We start from the raw sequence: 16,590 nt of genomic DNA on the forward strand, positions 1-16,590 counted from the left end.
AAAAGGATACAAGGCGTTGAGGTGATGGGGCACTGTATATTACCGAATAATGCCATCCCGAATGGCATATCATTACAACAAGAGGCAAGCTTTGGGAATTCTAATGAGAGTGGGCTATCCATTCCTCCCTCTCTCCATCCATTCATCCCTCCCACCCACCCACTTTCCCACGCATTCCCTTAGTATCTCGCAGGCTGATGCTAGCTCAGAGCTATAGTATATGTTCTTCAGACAGGTGAAGAGGATTTGAACATGCAGGTGGGGCAGCGTGTATAAGATAAATAGAGGGGACTTTCATCTCTGGCGGTGCTGGTCTGGCACCTTTCACCAGCACTCAGATTGCGGCAGGGCCAGATAGTGACTCTCACATTCCCACTGGGGAGTGATTATTTGCACCAGGAGAGTCTATGATGTTAGTGGGAATTGCTCCTGGATAGGAGTGAGTGGTTCACAGCCCAGCCTCCAATTAATTCTAATAAATAGCAATAAAATGTGATAGAGAAATAAATCCAGGTTGGGAAGTTCCTGCCTTCGGCAGCAGGCTAGCTTAGTTGATCATTCATAGCACAACAGCTTAGAAGGGGAAACCAGATATGCAGCCTGAACTCTGAGGCTCTCCTGCTTCCAGCACCCTCAGTAGGATTTGTGGGTCCATTTCTCGCCGTGCAGGTTAGGAACAACTCCCCCTGCTGGCCAGGTCTGTACTAGGAATATTTTCTGCCCCACATTTTACCTGGTTTCCAAGCTAGTTGGTCTAAACTGATTTTCAGATGGGTTTAAAGTGCAGACCAGGATCTGGTTTGCCCAGATCATTTTTAAGGGACTGGTTTCAAAATCCACAGCGGTTTGCAACTGGTTCAGTTAAAAAAAAAATCTTAAGCCTCCTGGAACTTGGTCAATACTATGGCTCCAACACGTCTGAAATCCAGTAATTTAACTGGTTTAAGAAACTGGTTAGTATTTGGGGGAGAGAAATTTCCCCTGTACAGACAAGAGCCTCTCAGCAGCTTCACTGGGAGTTAGTTTTCTCCTGGCATGTGGCTGGATGAAGACTCAATGCAATCAGTGTGTGTGTGCTTTAGAGTCCCCATCATCCCAACCCACAGCCTAGATCTGGCCTGAGGAAGAGAAGATGGACCTCCAAGTCTGCTGTGGGGAGAAGAGAGCCCAGCTTCCCTCCGACAATTGCAATGAAAGCAGCAATCAGGTTGCTAATTTGGCATGGCTCCTTTGCAGTTCTAACTCATATTATGCATTTCTTTCGGTGCCCTGCTGGGTTGAAACAAGCCACATTCTGCAGCCCAACCATCTCAAACACCAGGTCTTTGCGTAAGAGCTGACAAAGCCATGTGTCCAGTTTCAGCACTTCAGTAATTAACAACCTCCTTCCCCGCACCACCTTTGTGTGTGTACTAGAGGACACAGATAGGGACAGTTGGAAAAAACTTCCTCTAGCCTTTGACTGGGAGATAATTGTGTTGGCTTAGTCTCTCGGTCTTCTTCTGAATTTGGGGACAAGTGAAAATAGTCAGGGGAGGGATAGCTCAGTGGTTTGAGCACTGGCCTGCTAAACCCAGGGTTGTGAGTTCAGTCCTTGAGGGCTCCATTAAGGGCTCTGGGGAAAAATCTGTCAGGGGATTGGTCGTGCTTTGAGCAGGAGGTTGGACTAGATGACCTCCTGAGGTCCCTTTCAACCCTATTGTTCTATGATTCTACCATCCAGATGCAGTATGGCCTAAGAGAGGGCAGGACCCCTTGGGTCTATTCCCATCTTTGCCACTGACTTCCTTTGTGGCCTTGGGAAAGTCACTTCAATGCCTCAGTTTTCCTCTGTGTCAAATGGGGATCATACTTCTGAGGGCAGATAGGTGACTTAACTCTTTAATGCTTGAAAAGGGCTTTGACAGCCTTGGCAAGTAGTGTAAAGTAAAGTTTGGTGATTGGTTTTGAGGCATGAGTGCTTTCTGCAGCAGGCAGTGATCGTTGGGTTAAAAACGGCTGGAAATGGAGAAGCTACTGTAGCTACCGGAGACTTAAGTTATTCCATATGACAATCCAGGGTGAATGCAGTTGTACCAGTATAAAGATGCCCTATCCTGAGAGAGCTTATTCCTCACCCTTTGTATGGGGATAAGCTACCCCAGTGGGGAACTTTTATAACTGCATCCACACTAGAAAGAGTTGCATAGTTATTGCACAACAATGCTTGCATGTAGACAAAGCCATAGAGGAGATCTCTTCTGAGACACTTTCCCTCTTTCAATTTCAAACTAAAAACTCCACTTGCATCTCTCCCTTTTGCTTCCTGCTTGTTGCTATGGCGCTGCCGGCTGAGCTGTGTGTTATGATTGTGCATCTTTTGTAAAGGGCTTGGAGATGCTGGAGTTTGGCATAACAAGTCGCCCCTGCAGAGGTCTAGGGGATTCAGAAGGGAGCAGAGAGGAGAGGTACTTCTCAAGCTGTTTAAGCTCCTCCTCTCTAAAAAGACAAGAATTGGAGGAGACGGGGGTAGGGGGACAAATGCAGCAGAAGTGCAGTTGGGATTTCTGCACACAGAAAGCAGTTAAAGTGAATTACCAAGGGCAGTGGGTGGTTTAGAAAGGACTTAGTGAGTATGAGCACGAGCCTATATTCTCTTTGCACTTTGCGATCCCATTATCTTCAGTGGGAGATTTGGTGCGCAAGGAACGTTGTATTTGGAGGAAAGAGAACTCTTGCTAAGGCATGGCTCTGCAGAAGGGACTAGAGGGAAGAGCTGGGGTCCTTATTAGGGTTCTGGATCCTTTACCACCCCTCCCTAGCATTCCCTGAGTCCCCATCTAGCCCTATCTGTTTGCTCTACCGGTTTAGGAAAGATGGGCCCAAGCCCCATATCTGGAATCCAGCTTCAGGGAGTTCTGCTCTCTGGTTTTGATTCAGTCTATTATAAAAGGGCCAGACGTGGCTGCTCTTTACCACTCCTGCAACAAGTAAGGTTTGTAAATAAGCCACAAAGGGCTGTGGTAGAATTCTCCCAATGCCGGAGCAGCGTTCATAAGGAATCCTATACTACCCGTACTGTAGGCCTCAGCCTAGGGGGTGTACAGGGACAGGGCTAGGGGTAGGAATGGGGATAGCTTTAATGCTAAGTACTATAGTGTGCAGTGTAGCCCATAGGCAACCTAGGACAGACTGCTGTAAGTGGGACTGACCCCAGGGCTGCTCTAACTTACACCAGGGGGTGTTTTGGACTATGCAGAGATATGGAAACCGTACTGCAAAAAAACTGTCAGAAAGCCACATTTGCACCCCATCTCTGTAGCAAAGTGCATGAAATGTGGAGGGAGGAACAGTTTGGAGGAGACACGCAGAAGTCAGTCTGTTTACACATGGCTGGAATGTTAGCTGCAGCTGAGGCCTCTCTGGAAATAGTTCCCTTAATAAAGAGACAGTTTCGCTTTAGAAACTTGGGGTCCTTTGACCTTATTACCCAGCACACAGTACATGAAACATGGTGGCAGCAGTCAGCCAAGTGAGAGACACAGCAAGGAAGAGAATGTGATTGACAGGCAAACGAAGCAGCATCGAGAAGCAGACGTGCTGCGACTCCACCTTGCGTTCAAATTATGTGCCCATAAACTGGCTTCCTGGTGCATCCTCCAAATTTTTCCCTCCTGCAACTGGTGCTTCTCCCTCCAAGTTCCATGCCGGTCACTACAGTTTTCACCTGGGCTGCACTTCCATCTCCCAGGAGGTGATTATCTAGCCATCTCTGGTTGTAGATGTGGACTTGTACATCTTTGCTGAGGCCACAGCTGTTTCTGGCACCCTGGGGACCCATTTCTCCCTCCTTCATTGGCACATCGCAGGGAGACAGTGGCTTCAAAGAGGTGCACAAGTGAGCAAGGGGAAAGTGTCTCTGGGCTTGGAGTGTTGCTGGAAGGAAAACAGGGCAGGGAAAGTATCCAGACTCCGCCGTGTATTTTAGCTCCCCCCATGTCACCCTTTGGAGCTTGCCCTTGCTGCTGCAACCAAAGGGGCTTTTGGTTATTTTGTTTGCTCCAATCCATATTGTCTCCTTTGTGGGGAAAACAGAGTTGCCCATCGACAGGCTTAGCTTTTAGTCAGGAGCCGCTGGAAGAGGCAAAGGAACCAGATGAGGAGGAGAAGGGAGAGAGCATTCGCCCATGCTGAGCTGCACTCAGCGTCAGGAACAGAAACTGAGCCTTGGCCATGTGACATCTCTTTCAGAACCATCTCCCTTCCCTACAAGTATATAGCACAGCTGCACTTCTGCATGGCTCTGGATGGCAGCCGTGGGTCAGGTTCAGAGCTCTGGACCCTTTCTAGGCCCCTGATGTGTGCAGCTGATGTTGGCCTTTATTAATGCGGCAGAGACTTCGGAGCATAGGGTATGTGGCCTGTTGGGGAGGATGAGGATTCCTGGATCTCCCACTGACTCACCGTGGGCTACGTCCACTGGTATCAATTCCAGAGATGCATCTGGTTCTTCTGTGAGGCTGGACAAGTCACTTAGAACTCAGTGGCCTCATGCAGCTCCCAGGCAAGCCAATGAAAAGACTCCCGTTGTTATTGCTCAGGTCTATACATCCCCACACAGAGGATACAGTGGAGATGTACCACCCTGGGGGAGCTTTGGGTGGCATTACAACTCAGCCAGGACCAACGCAACCTTGGTACCACAACCTGTCTGTCCATCCCTCCTCCCCTTGGGAGGGATCCACTATGAGCTGGGCCCAGTCATGCTCTGAGCATCAGGACTGCCTAGTCCATTCCTGTCTCACATGGGTTGGAGGGAAAGATGAGAAACTGTCCCTGTAGGGGCTCAGGAATCCCATGTGAACGGCATGGAGGAGGACTGGGATCTCAGGAATATTGCTGCAGTATCCAAGCCTTGGGTGCCTATTTCCAGGTACTGACTTAGTTGGGGGTGGTCCTGCTTTGAGCAGGGGGTTGGACTAGATGACCTCCTGAGATCTCTTCCAACCCTGATATTCTATGATTCTATCTGGTAGCTGTTTGTATTGTGCTTTTTTTTTTTTTTTTTTTGAGCTTTAAGGAAATACAACATAAATAAAATAAAAAAGCCAGACCCTTGAGTTTGCCCATTCCAGGGACAGAGGAGCATGTCTGTGTAATAAAAAGAGATGGTGACCAGGCACTGTGAAGGCCAAAAGCACTGATTTCACTGTGGCCTCATGCGTTTCCTGAGCCTTGTTACTTTTCAAAAGCGCTTAAATGCTCATTGGATGGAGGGAATGTTTGGATTACACACTGTCTGGTTCCATTGTTGTCCATGGATCTCCAAGCTGGAGTGCTTCACAAAGGCGGAGGGGGAGGCAGAGGATTTTTTATTTAAACCTGTTCACTGGTCTATGGTGCAAACTTCAGCAGAAGGCGACAGGAGGTTAATCATCTGCATTCCCATCACCTGCTTCATCTCTGAAATATCCAGTAGACAGGGCACCTCTTCATTTGTACAGAAATGGGCCTCACAGTATTTGCTGGAACTTTTCTTTTACGGTGTCTTTAAATGTGCCAATAGAGGTAGGCCCAGAGCAAAATCCTGGATCCATGCATCTTCCAACGTTGGCTCTAAACTCTGTGGCTCCAGTCCAGCCCTGTAATGAACCATTATTCATTAAAAAAAGAGAGAGATACAGTAGATTTGTCTTCTTGGGTGAAATCCTAAGGACCTTTCTCAGTCCTTACACAGTTAGAACTCCCACTGACTTTGCCAGGAGTTTGATTAAGCACAAACTGAATAAAGCCCTCTGGGTTTGCCCATAGCAAAGTCATGGGGTTTTTTTAGAAATAATAAAAATCTGTGTATGTCAACAGCTCCTTTCATCTGAAGGTCTTCAAAGCAAAGAGGAAGATTGGGCCAGTTGTCAGGGCACTAGCCTGGATTTGGGAGACCTTTGTTCAGATCTCTGCTCTGCCTCAGACTCCCTGGATGCCCCACTTAGCCTCTGTGTGGCTTAGTTCCCCATCTGTCAAATGAGGAGAATAGCATCGTCGATCCGCACAGGAGTGGTGGAAGCATCAATACGTTTAAGATTGTGAGGTGCTCAGGTAGTGGGGCCCAGATCAGGACCTACATCGACAAAGCAGTGTGAAGGTAGTCTTGCTGGATCTCTCTGAAGTAAGTAAGCATTCATGGGTAGGAAATTGTTGCACAGAGAGATTAAATGATTTTTCCAAGCATCACACACTGAGTCAGTGGGAGCACCAAGAACGGAAGACACAGTTCCCAGATCTAAACCATCTTGGGAGACTACACCTGGAGCAAGGTGTACTGGAACTGCAGTGCACACACGGCTGTGATTTTGGATCTTTCATTCTGTCTGCTATCGGTGGAGGTTCACACTATTCAGATTCAAGTTCAAGCAGATTCCGCTCATGATGATGTGGTACCTCTGTATATGGGTCCATGAGTCCCTCCTTCAAAATGTGTCCATTCACAGATAACTTTACAACAGAGCTCATTCGTCCCTCATATAACTGGGCAGCAGGCACTATGACAGGTCAAGAGCAGAGTAATAGATATAGTAGGGGGGAGAAATGGGAGGGCCGGGGGCATAGAGGCCTTACAAGAGAGTGGTGACAGAGAGATGCATGAATTTTTACGGTGACTTTAGTTGTCTTCCATGTTACTTTTATCATTGTTTATTACTTAGACTGCGGTAGCACCCCCAATATGCTAACACTGAGGAAGGCCGAGGTCCCCAGAACATGTCCAGTGTCACAAAAACTCATTGACAGATCCCACACTGGGGCCACATTCATCCTTGCTGTCACTCCATTGATGTCCATTCACTGAGGTTTCCATGTTCCACCTCTGTGATCTCTGCTGCTTCCTCGCTTGGTAACGTGCAAGTTAATTTGCATCCCCACTGCTCAAGAAAGGAATGAAGTTGACTGGAGAGAATCTAAACATGGGATCGTAGGCTGAGCGGGTTTATCCTCTGTCACTGACGCATAACAAAGCTCTTTCTCTGGGTTATAAAAGCTGTTAAACACTGTGCATGCTTTAAATGGAACACAGTTGTATTCAGCTCGGATGTTTGAACGTTCTCCTGTCCCATAAGGGGTTTGGGTTCGTGGGTTACCATAAGACTCCTGGAAGTGGCAGTGAAACAGGAGCACTGATTTAGCAGTCGGGGATACGTGTAGAGGCATTTAGTGACAGTGACTGCTAACAAGATGATAGGATGGTGATGCACATGAGGGAAAGGAAGAGAGGATGCTTGCAATGGGTAAACTTTAGGAGGTTGAAAGGTTGTCTTTGGATGAGTGTCCTGATCTTTTTTTGAGACTCTTTGCCTGGAACACTTGGGAGAACAGGAGATATTTTCTCTTTCCTGCTTCCAGAAACAGTGAGAGACTAGCTCCCTTCATCCTTTGTTCTCCTGGCTGCAGGGAGATGGAAATCTCTGGGGGAAATGAAAAATAAGGTTTTGCTGGGGGAGAAAAGAGATTTGAAGTTTCCAAAAAAGTTTGAGTTGATATTTGGACAAAAGTTGAAGGCTGTAACTATGCACTTGGTAAAAGGCAGCTTTGGCGTGAATGAAGGGGCCCAAAGAGCCGCTTGGGAATGGACTGAGAGAAGCACAAGCCATGTGACTCTAAAGTCATTGAGAATCTTTTTGGAAATCTTCTTGAACTGATCTGAGGCTCAGGTAGAATTTTAGATGGAACAAGAAGCCCTGAGCACAGCAGGCAAAGTGCTGACGTTCTCCTCCTGGGAGACCAGTGTTACTGGGTCTCCGAAACTGCTGCTCACAGCAAAGCTAAAAAAAGAAAAGGACAAAAAGAAAAGCAGCAGTGGGCGAGCATAGCCACGAGAGGTGATGTGCTAATGAATCATTTTTCTCCTTTCCCTCAGGTGCTCCGTGGATAACAGAGTCACTCGAGTGGCCTGGCTGAATCGCAGCAGCATCCTCTATGCTGGCAATGACAAGTGGTGTTTGGACCCCAGGGTGGTGCTCCTGACCAACACCAAAACCGAGTACAGCATCCAGATCCAGGATGTAGACGTGTATGATGAGGGACCCTACACCTGCTCCGTGCAGACAGACAATCACCCCAAAACGTCACGGGTGCATCTCATTGTGCAAGGTAAGGCCCAGGGGAGACAGGCCTTCTTGGGCTGCTAGGAGCTTATTGCCCTGCTTCCATGGTTTCTCTTCTCCCATCTCTCCTGGTTCCTTTTTCCCAACGGCCCCTTGCAACTCCTCTTCCCAATTGTCACAATGACCTTTATTCCCAGTTCCCTTGTTCCCGTAGCTCCATCCAAGGCTCCCTCTTCCCAAACAACAGCATCTCCCTTCCCAGTCCAGCAGCTGCCTTTGCTCTTTGCCAGCCTTGTCCCGGCTTGCTCACACAGCCTGACCATCTGGCCTAAAGCTCAGTCCAAGTGTTGTGGTGGTGGTTGTTTAGACTCAAATGGAGCAGGATTGTGAGGACCAAGCAGTCCAAGCAGAATTGGGCAAAGTCCATGTGTTTTATTTTTTCTGGGAAGATGGCGCAGGGCTTGCCTGACTTCCTCTGAATAGGCATCAGGCCTCAACCTCAGTCGCTCAAGTGAGGGCACAGACACTGTTCAAACCATAATTTTCTCACGCTGGAGGGAAACAGCAAAGCAAATTATGTCTGATGTAGCAGAAAGAGGATGAGAGGGAGGAGAGCAAGCAAGCACATCCGTGCTGGGAGAAAGATATGTGCATCAGACCCATCTGTGTGTGTTGGGAGCAGATTTGTGTGCTCTGCGGGGGTTTTGGGAATTCTCTGTGTAGGGAGGACGTCTGTATTGGAGAGCTGTGTTTTCTAAGTGTGCACTCACTAGTGTGTGCATGCACCCTAGTCAGGCTGTGTGTGCTCACTTGTGTGTCCATACGTCCATTCTCTCATAGTGCAAAGTGCCATAGAGTCACGTCACAATGTACAGTAAACACAGCACATGGGAGTCACAGGCCCGCAATCTTCCTCCACATTGCCATCTTCTCATAGCCTTGAGAAGCATCATTCTGTGTCCCATCCAGTTAGTGACATCATCAGACCACACCTGCCTCAGGTGCCCCCTGGCACCAGTCTCTCCAAAACTTGCTTCTGTAATCTTCCTCCACTCAGCTGGCCCACATGGCCCACAGACAAGTCATCTTTTTTTTGATCACCTTAATGATATCAGAAATCACTCCAGTTCTGCTATACATTTGGGCGATTACCTTCTCGTTAGTCATATGCAAAGTCTAGCTAATGCGCGGCAATCACCTTTAGCATCTCAATTTGAAGGCAGAAAACCTCTTAACGTACTGCTCCCTTAGCATCCATGTCTCACAGGCACATAGCAAGATGCTGAAGACAAGACTCTGCAATTTCATTTTACACTTCATGGTAATACCTTTGCTTCTCCAAAGTCGGCTGAGTATTGCTGGAGCAGCAGTCGTGAGTCTGATTTCTGTGTTGGATGGCTGAATTATGTTTAGTGTACCTTGTAGTCATACGACCCAAGTGTCTGAAGTGTTCAACACACTCTGGTGCCACTTTAGATTTGAGTAGGAATAGCTTTGGCTTTTCAACACACTTAGATGTCACCATTGTCTTTGTCTTTCCATGTGATCTCTTTATATCTAACTTTTCTGCTTCCACCACTATAGTGTTCTACCAATTTTTGCAGCATTTCTTGCAATGATCCAATCAGGTCCATTTTATTCCTGAAGCATAGGTGACTAATTTTTCATCTGCCAATGGGTACACTCTCTTTTATGTTTCCATCAGTGGCCGTTCTTAAAATGTCTTCAGCATAACAGTTGAAGAGAGAGAGTGATAACATGCAGCCCAGTTTAACACCTATCTTCAATTATCCAACTACTTTGGTCACAGCCCACAAAAAACAAAGCTGTCGTTTTTCCACAGATATTTTTTATCAGTTTTATTCCATTTTCCCCAACAAGCTGCAGGATTGCCCCAAAAGGTTTGTGCCATATGTTGTCAAATGCCTTCACAAAATCCACAAAGACATATATTACCATCCCATCATTCTCCAGCACTTTGGCACTTAGCACATGCAGATTGAATATTTGCTCCACTGTAGCTCTTTTGGGTCTTAACCTTGTTCTTCAGCCAGAAAGTTCTTTGTCTTGGGCATAGTTCTCTTCAGAATGAGGCACAGAAGTGTTTTGTTAGGGTGTGTCAATAATGAGATGAAGTAATTGGGGTATCTTCCAGCCTTTCAAATTGCATTGGCAAACTTATAGTGTGCTTGGATGAGTACCCCCTCAGCCATGTTTAATTAGTTCTGCTTCTATGTTATTTACTCCATTGCTTTTCCAGTGACCTCACTGCATATTCAACTGTGACATAGGAGGAGATTCACCAGGACAAATCAAGCTTCCTGTGTAGATTGCCCCTGCCTCTTTCACTTCCAACTTAGAATTCGTTTCATTCATGTTCTCAGCAATACCTACCCAAAATGTTGGGTGAAACAATATTTTTTCCTGACAGGGAAACCTTTTGAAAGGGTCTTAATGGTTTCATAGGCCTTCCTAGGGGGCATTTGCTAAAAAGGAGTTCTATATATCGAAGCACTCTTGTTCAAGCTAGTCTTCTTCTGCCACTTTAATCAGTGACTCTATTTCTCATGTTAAATGAGAATATAGCTCTTTTGCAGTTTCATCGGTCTTCCTTTGTGCTCTTAACTTCCTTTGTTGATCACATAAGTCAGTAATCTTCTCCGTGATCCAAGGTTTCTTCTTTAGGATCCATTTGCCCAGGAGCCCATCCATGATCTCTGTAATGCAGCAGGAGATGATGTGCTGTGCCTGATCTGTGCTTGGAGCTTTTGTTCAATCATCCTCTTAAATTCCACTTGTATTCGATGGACTTTCAGTTGGTCAGCATTATAATGGACTCCAAGGTACTTGCTGCTCTTTTCTTGTTTCCCAGTTTGTTCTTTATGTTGGCCATTACTAATTTATGATCAGATCCTATGTGGCCATCTTGAAGGATGGATTCCCCACCCCACTGAGATAGCATCTCTCTGAAGCCATGACCAAGGCAATCTTGTTCTGAGTCCATAAATGCAATCATGTCCAAGTACATCGCCTTGGCGGTTTGTGCTTGAACAAAGTCTTGACTAAGACTGAGTTGTTTCTAGTCGCACATTGCATGAGTCGCAGTCCTCTGCTGTTTGTCTCAGGGTAGCTAAATATCCCAACGCTGCTGCACCATTCTGGGTAACTCTCTGGACCAGTGCAAGCATTCCAATTACCCTATACCATTAAGATGTCTCTGCGGTGAACCACTGCTAGCTCCTTCTCGATGTTGCAGTAGACTTTCTCAACCTCTTCACCACCACAGTCACTAGTTGGGCTGTAGCATTTATGTTATAGGGATGGGCTGACAAGCTGAGGGTCATCAACCTGCTGCTGATCGGTTTGTACGCCATCACGTAGCAGGCTGATCTGCTTCCTGATTAGCAGCACAATCCAATGTGTTCCCGCTATTCAGGCCATATGTGCATGCATGTTCTTCAGAATGTTCGGCTAAATTCAGTGCCTTTCACAATGAAGCTTGTCACCATGCAAGGTTCTTCAGAATGTGTGTACTCACCAGTGTTCACATATGTGCACGTGTGTCTGTGCTGAAGGAACCTGGGTGGGTGTGTATTGCACAGGAAGGAGTGTGCATGCTGCGATGTGTGCGAAACGTTGCTGTTTTAGCTGAGGGCAGTCTTGGTGAGGATTAATGGAAAACTTCTAATCCCTCACTAGCAGTCTTTTCTCTCCGAGTTGGATGGGAGCCCTTTTAGCATGACACACCAGCCTGAGTACTGGAATCTCATCTCGGGCTAATTTTCAAATGCTGATGGGTGTATTGATTTGGCAACAAGCTGGGTTAAAAAGGCATTGGTCCGGTACACAGAGTTGCGTTGTGCTAATCCGCTGTCGATATGCTGGGGCTGAGCGTTATTGACAGCCTAATGAATAGAAGGCCAAAAAGATTTCAGAGCTTCCCCTCCTCCCTCCTTCTCCTTCCTTTTAAAGCAATCGAACAAACTAAACAGAGCTGGACTTTCCCCATCTCCATGAGCTGTGAAATGGAAAGCGGGTGCATCGCCACCCCAAATTCTTGCGGTTTATCTTGCGATCTGTTATTACCTGCCTGAGTTTCTTAAGCTGAAGTTGGTCGCCTGAATGCTCTGGAGTTGCTATCAGGCACCAAGGTGACGCAATACAATTCTATTGGATCCGTCCTGATTCTACTGCCAGGTTTCCTGATGTAACTTTCTCCATATTCTTAAGTATCCAGACCCCTCTCTCCATTGCGTTGGATACCAAAGTCAAATCTTGTCTTATTTCTCTAGCGCATCCCTCCAAAGCACTGGAGGATCCTCCAGAGGTTCACAAATGATGGGCCCAATCTTGCAAAGTGCTGATCATCCTCAGCTCTCATTGTGGTCGGCTGGAATTGAGGGTATTCAGTACCTTGTAGAATAAGGCCTTATGTTTTCTACAGGAATCGCTTAACTCATCGTCAAAAGGCAGCCACTGCTGGGATGGAACGCCACAACAGTTTAACAGCCCGCAGCAATGCTACATAGCTGTTTAGGGCAGGAAGTGAAGAAGAATATTGTATCCAATTAAAAGTACAAGGGAGGCAGACAGCAACAAGGGTAGTCAGGATCACAGGGCTGCGGGCAGAGAGGGATTCGGGGTGAGGAACGACGAGAGTATATGCCACAAAAATGTAATTGCCCCCTGGAATCCTGGAAGAGCCTCATTTTCAAAATGCAAGGCCACAGCTCCTGATCTATGCAACACTGCTCAGAGGAACCTGGCATGTCTCTCTGAGTTCTGAATGAGGGGACTTCACACACAACCCACTAGCGTTTGGGACACAGCAGCTTTCCTTCCTTTCATCTTGACGTTCCCCCTGCAGGTCTAATTAATGAGCAAATGCTTCCAAGCCCTGCCTGCTCCTTTCAGCCGCCTGGGTGGTTGGTGCACTCTCCGGGGCATGGCGCTTTGGTCTGGGGATCCCAAGCAAACCTGCCTCTGGCCCCTACTGTGTCTCAGCCTTAGCCCCCACCCCCTCGCCCTGCTCCCCATAGGACACTTAAGCTATTTAAGTCTTGCAAACACAGCCCTTCCAGAGGTTACCAAGGGGAGGGGGAAGGAAGGCATCCAGAAAGCTTTATTTATATATGTAACACTCCCTCTCCTCTGCCTGCAAAAGGCTCCTGCAGCCTTGTGAGATGCATTAAAGAAAGTGGGCCTTATCTCGGTACTGGAAAGGGAAGGGTGAGGGAAGCATCATGTTGGCTGGGGTTGCGTTTCACTTAGATACCACATTTGCATGAAAGAAAACAAGGGAATTTTAGTGCTTCAGACAAACCAGCCTGGGGGATATTAGCACTTTTCGTCTCTTTATCAGTTTCCCTGGACCTATCTGACTCTTTCTGTTGTCACTAGAGCAACTAATCACTCCCTCCCCCTTTGTTTGGTGTAAATGAGTTTTCCCACTCCTTCCTGGGTCGTGTTAATCTGCAAATCCTGCCATTGTTGGATAGTTAATTACCTCCTTGCTGGAGTTGCGGGGCTGTGTAGCTCAGGTGGAAAGGGGAAGCGCTTATATCTTGCCTAGACATAGGAGAGCCAGTGGTGCAGAGCCATGGTGCTTCGCCCCACATATTACGCCGATGCAGTCGTGCGGGATGGAGGCACGCAGCCCCACGAGCCTCTCTGCAAGGTGTGCGTCTTGTAGATAATGGGGCCCTTGGGCCTACGGCTTGTTCATGCCGCCTTTTATTTCCTTTGTGTGTCTGTTTTGATTCAAACACTGAACTCTGCCCAATTCATTTTCCTTTGGTGGTGTGAGCCCCTATTCTTCACATGAGAATAAGAATAACTTCTAAGCCCCCCCCCCCCCCCAACTTGTGCTGGTGTAAATCAGGAGTAACCCTATCGCAACCCATGTGGCAATGGTTGTGAAAACAGCGTAAGTGCCTGAGCCAGAGCAGAACCTGGATTCTCAGCACTTTACTGACGGCTGCCATGTACAGCGAGCCTACTGGCAAGGAAAGGTGCCATGCAGGACCCCACTGCTGGGCTCTGGGGGATGGCTAAGGCAGAGGGGAGAAAATTGCAAAGCCACAGGCCCTTATGTGGATCATGCCTCCCACTCCAGATTGCAATGGGAGTCATTCAACAGGCCCGACTCCCCAGATCTCATCTAAGATAGGTGACTTTATCTGTTGAAAGTCCTGTTGGATAAGAAGCAGCTGGCTGGGAACTGGTAGCACTGAATCACCCCAGTGAAGGCTATGAAGCGATCAGGCCAGGGCGTTCTGCAGTAGCTGCAGTCAGAGTGGATTTCAGGAACGTGATGGTCACAGCATGGTGAGGTCTGGAGGCCGAGGCAACCCATAGGAAACCTACAGCCTCACATTCAGTCAGGAACACTGATACAGCTGCGGGTTGGGGGCCCTGCGCTAGACAGGGCTGCTACTGAACCAGACGAGAATATCCAGGGAAAGTCATTCCATTTTCTTATATAGTTTGAGCTGTCACCAGCCCTTTCACATCCAACACTCCAGTCCTGGCCAGGTGCCGGGATAGCGATGAAATAGCCAATGTGATCAGGTGAGGCAGTATGGCCTAAGTATCGCCTTTCAGTGTATGTGCTTATACTTCGCTCTTCACTGTGGAATCTAAACGCTTAGATAGAGCTATTGTGAACGTACTTGTGAGATGGCAGGTGTTACCCACCTTTTAGCGCGGTATCACATCCACAGCAAGCAGCCCCTTTCTCCACACTCACCTCTGGCCTTGTCTAACCAAAATCATTTCTGGCTTTGTGCCCGTAGCTGACTACAGCCTCTGCTTTGCCGATCCCTGCTAGCACCGCTTCTGTTCAGGTACCTTCTCTTGGTGTGTAAGTCCAAGGGAAGACTTTCCAGACACAGAACCACAAACCTGTGCGATAAGCTACCGGAGAATGTGATAGAAGCTTGAGGTCTTATTAGCTCCAGGAGACACCTGCATTTGTTGCTGCTGGAGGAAAGGACTGGATGGAGGGATATGGTGTGAAGAGAGGCCAAGATAAAACCCATCTATCCCAGAGGGGTCGTTTTAGCCAGGGTTCAAATTAGGGCCCATGATGTTAGAGGAGGTGAATTCATTATTATTAGTAGTATTTATAATTATTGTTGTGCGTAGAGTCCACAATCAAGATCAGGGTTCGCCCCATTGGTTTAGGTTTGTACAAACACATTGGAAGAGACACAGTCCCTGCCCCAAAGAGCTTACAAACTAAATAGACAGGCCAGACAAAGGGTGGGAGGGGAAGAGATGCACAGTGAGATTAAGTGACTTGCCTGCAGTCACCCAGCAGGCTAGTGGCAGAGTTTCACATAGGACCCAGGTCTCTGGACTCCCAGAGTAGTCCACTATAGACTGGACTGCACGGGCCTCACGCCAGACTCAGCACTGGTGCAGAGACAAAGCCGGGTCACAACAGGCAAAATCTACCCCAGTTGTAATTCCTGTAACGCTCCTGGAACTACAGCGGGGATAAACTTGATTCCGTGTGTTTGAATTCTTCATATCCAAGAAAGACTGGCTCCTGGCCAGTTCAAGAGGTAAAGGGTGAATTTAGATTGTGCCTTGTATCCCTGCAGTAAGCAAGGTATGCAGAGACGCTCCTCAAAACGATTCAGAGGTGAAAGTGCTTTGGAGCTAAGAATGCAGAGTTGAGAGGTTAAAACCACCCTTTCCTTCAAACAAACTCTCCATCTCTTTTTGTGGACTCTTTATTGGTGCTGTTTTTTCCTTGCTTCCAATATCCAGCCATCCATCCGTCCCTCCCTCCCTACACACCATAACTATCTATCCATCCATCCGCGCTGACTTTTCTTTTTCCTGGAGGGTGCTCCATCTCAGCTCCTCCCCAAGGCCTTGCCCCTACTCTGCTTCTTCCCCCGAGGTCCTGCCCTCACTCCGCCTTTTCCTCTCCCCTGCCTGCCCGCTGCTGGCTCCTCTCTGCCCTTCCCAAGTGCCTCCTGCCAGTCAACGAACAGCTGATTGATGGCCAGCTCTATCTATCTATCTATCTATCTAATGCTTGTCATCATGTAGGCATAGATCCATGTCACTTTTTCTCTGTTGCTGTCTTTGTTTGCACAAGGTTACCAAACCTCGCCTCTCTTCTTAGGTCTATCACAACCACACCCCATCTGATGCTGTGTGAAAAGCCAGCTTGTGTCCCTTGAGTACTAAGTAACAGCCATGGCACCCTAGCAAAGAACCTGCAGTCAGATAAACAAAATCATCTTACTCCAGTTCCCCCCCGCCCTTGCCTAACAAGCGATTCCTGCAACTGAGCTGTTTGGTATGCAACAAACAAGGCCCCAGTGCCATGCTTAGGATGCTTCATAGAGGCTGAGTCATTCCCCTGATTTAAGGAGCCTTTTCCTGGGGCATGGGGGGAGGAACACGAGCGTGAATCACATCTCTTTTACTAATGTTGTGCCAGTTTACTTTGCATGTCGCTCACTGCGGGGAGAGAGAGAAGTGCACTCGGTATATT

At 47.6% G+C, this 16,590-nt stretch overlaps 1 protein-coding gene across 11 annotated transcripts in view; it reads left to right on the forward strand.

Moving 5' to 3' along the window:
• NTM (neurotrimin) overlaps positions 1-16,590 on the forward strand; it is a 704,730-nt gene that overhangs the window by 568,953 nt on the left and 119,187 nt on the right. For all 11 annotated transcript variants that reach the window (XM_032802373.2, XM_075073594.1, XM_032802381.2 and 8 more), the window contains one exon: positions 7,889-8,121. In XM_032802373.2, the coding sequence (XP_032658264.1) occupies positions 7,889-8,121 (233 nt within the window). The remainder of the gene's footprint in view (positions 1-7,888; positions 8,122-16,590) is intronic.

Source organism: Chelonoidis abingdonii, chromosome 18 (genome assembly GCF_003597395.2).
Source record: "Chelonoidis abingdonii isolate Lonesome George chromosome 18, CheloAbing_2.0, whole genome shotgun sequence".
Taxonomy (NCBI): Eukaryota; Metazoa; Chordata; order Testudines; family Testudinidae; genus Chelonoidis; species Chelonoidis abingdonii.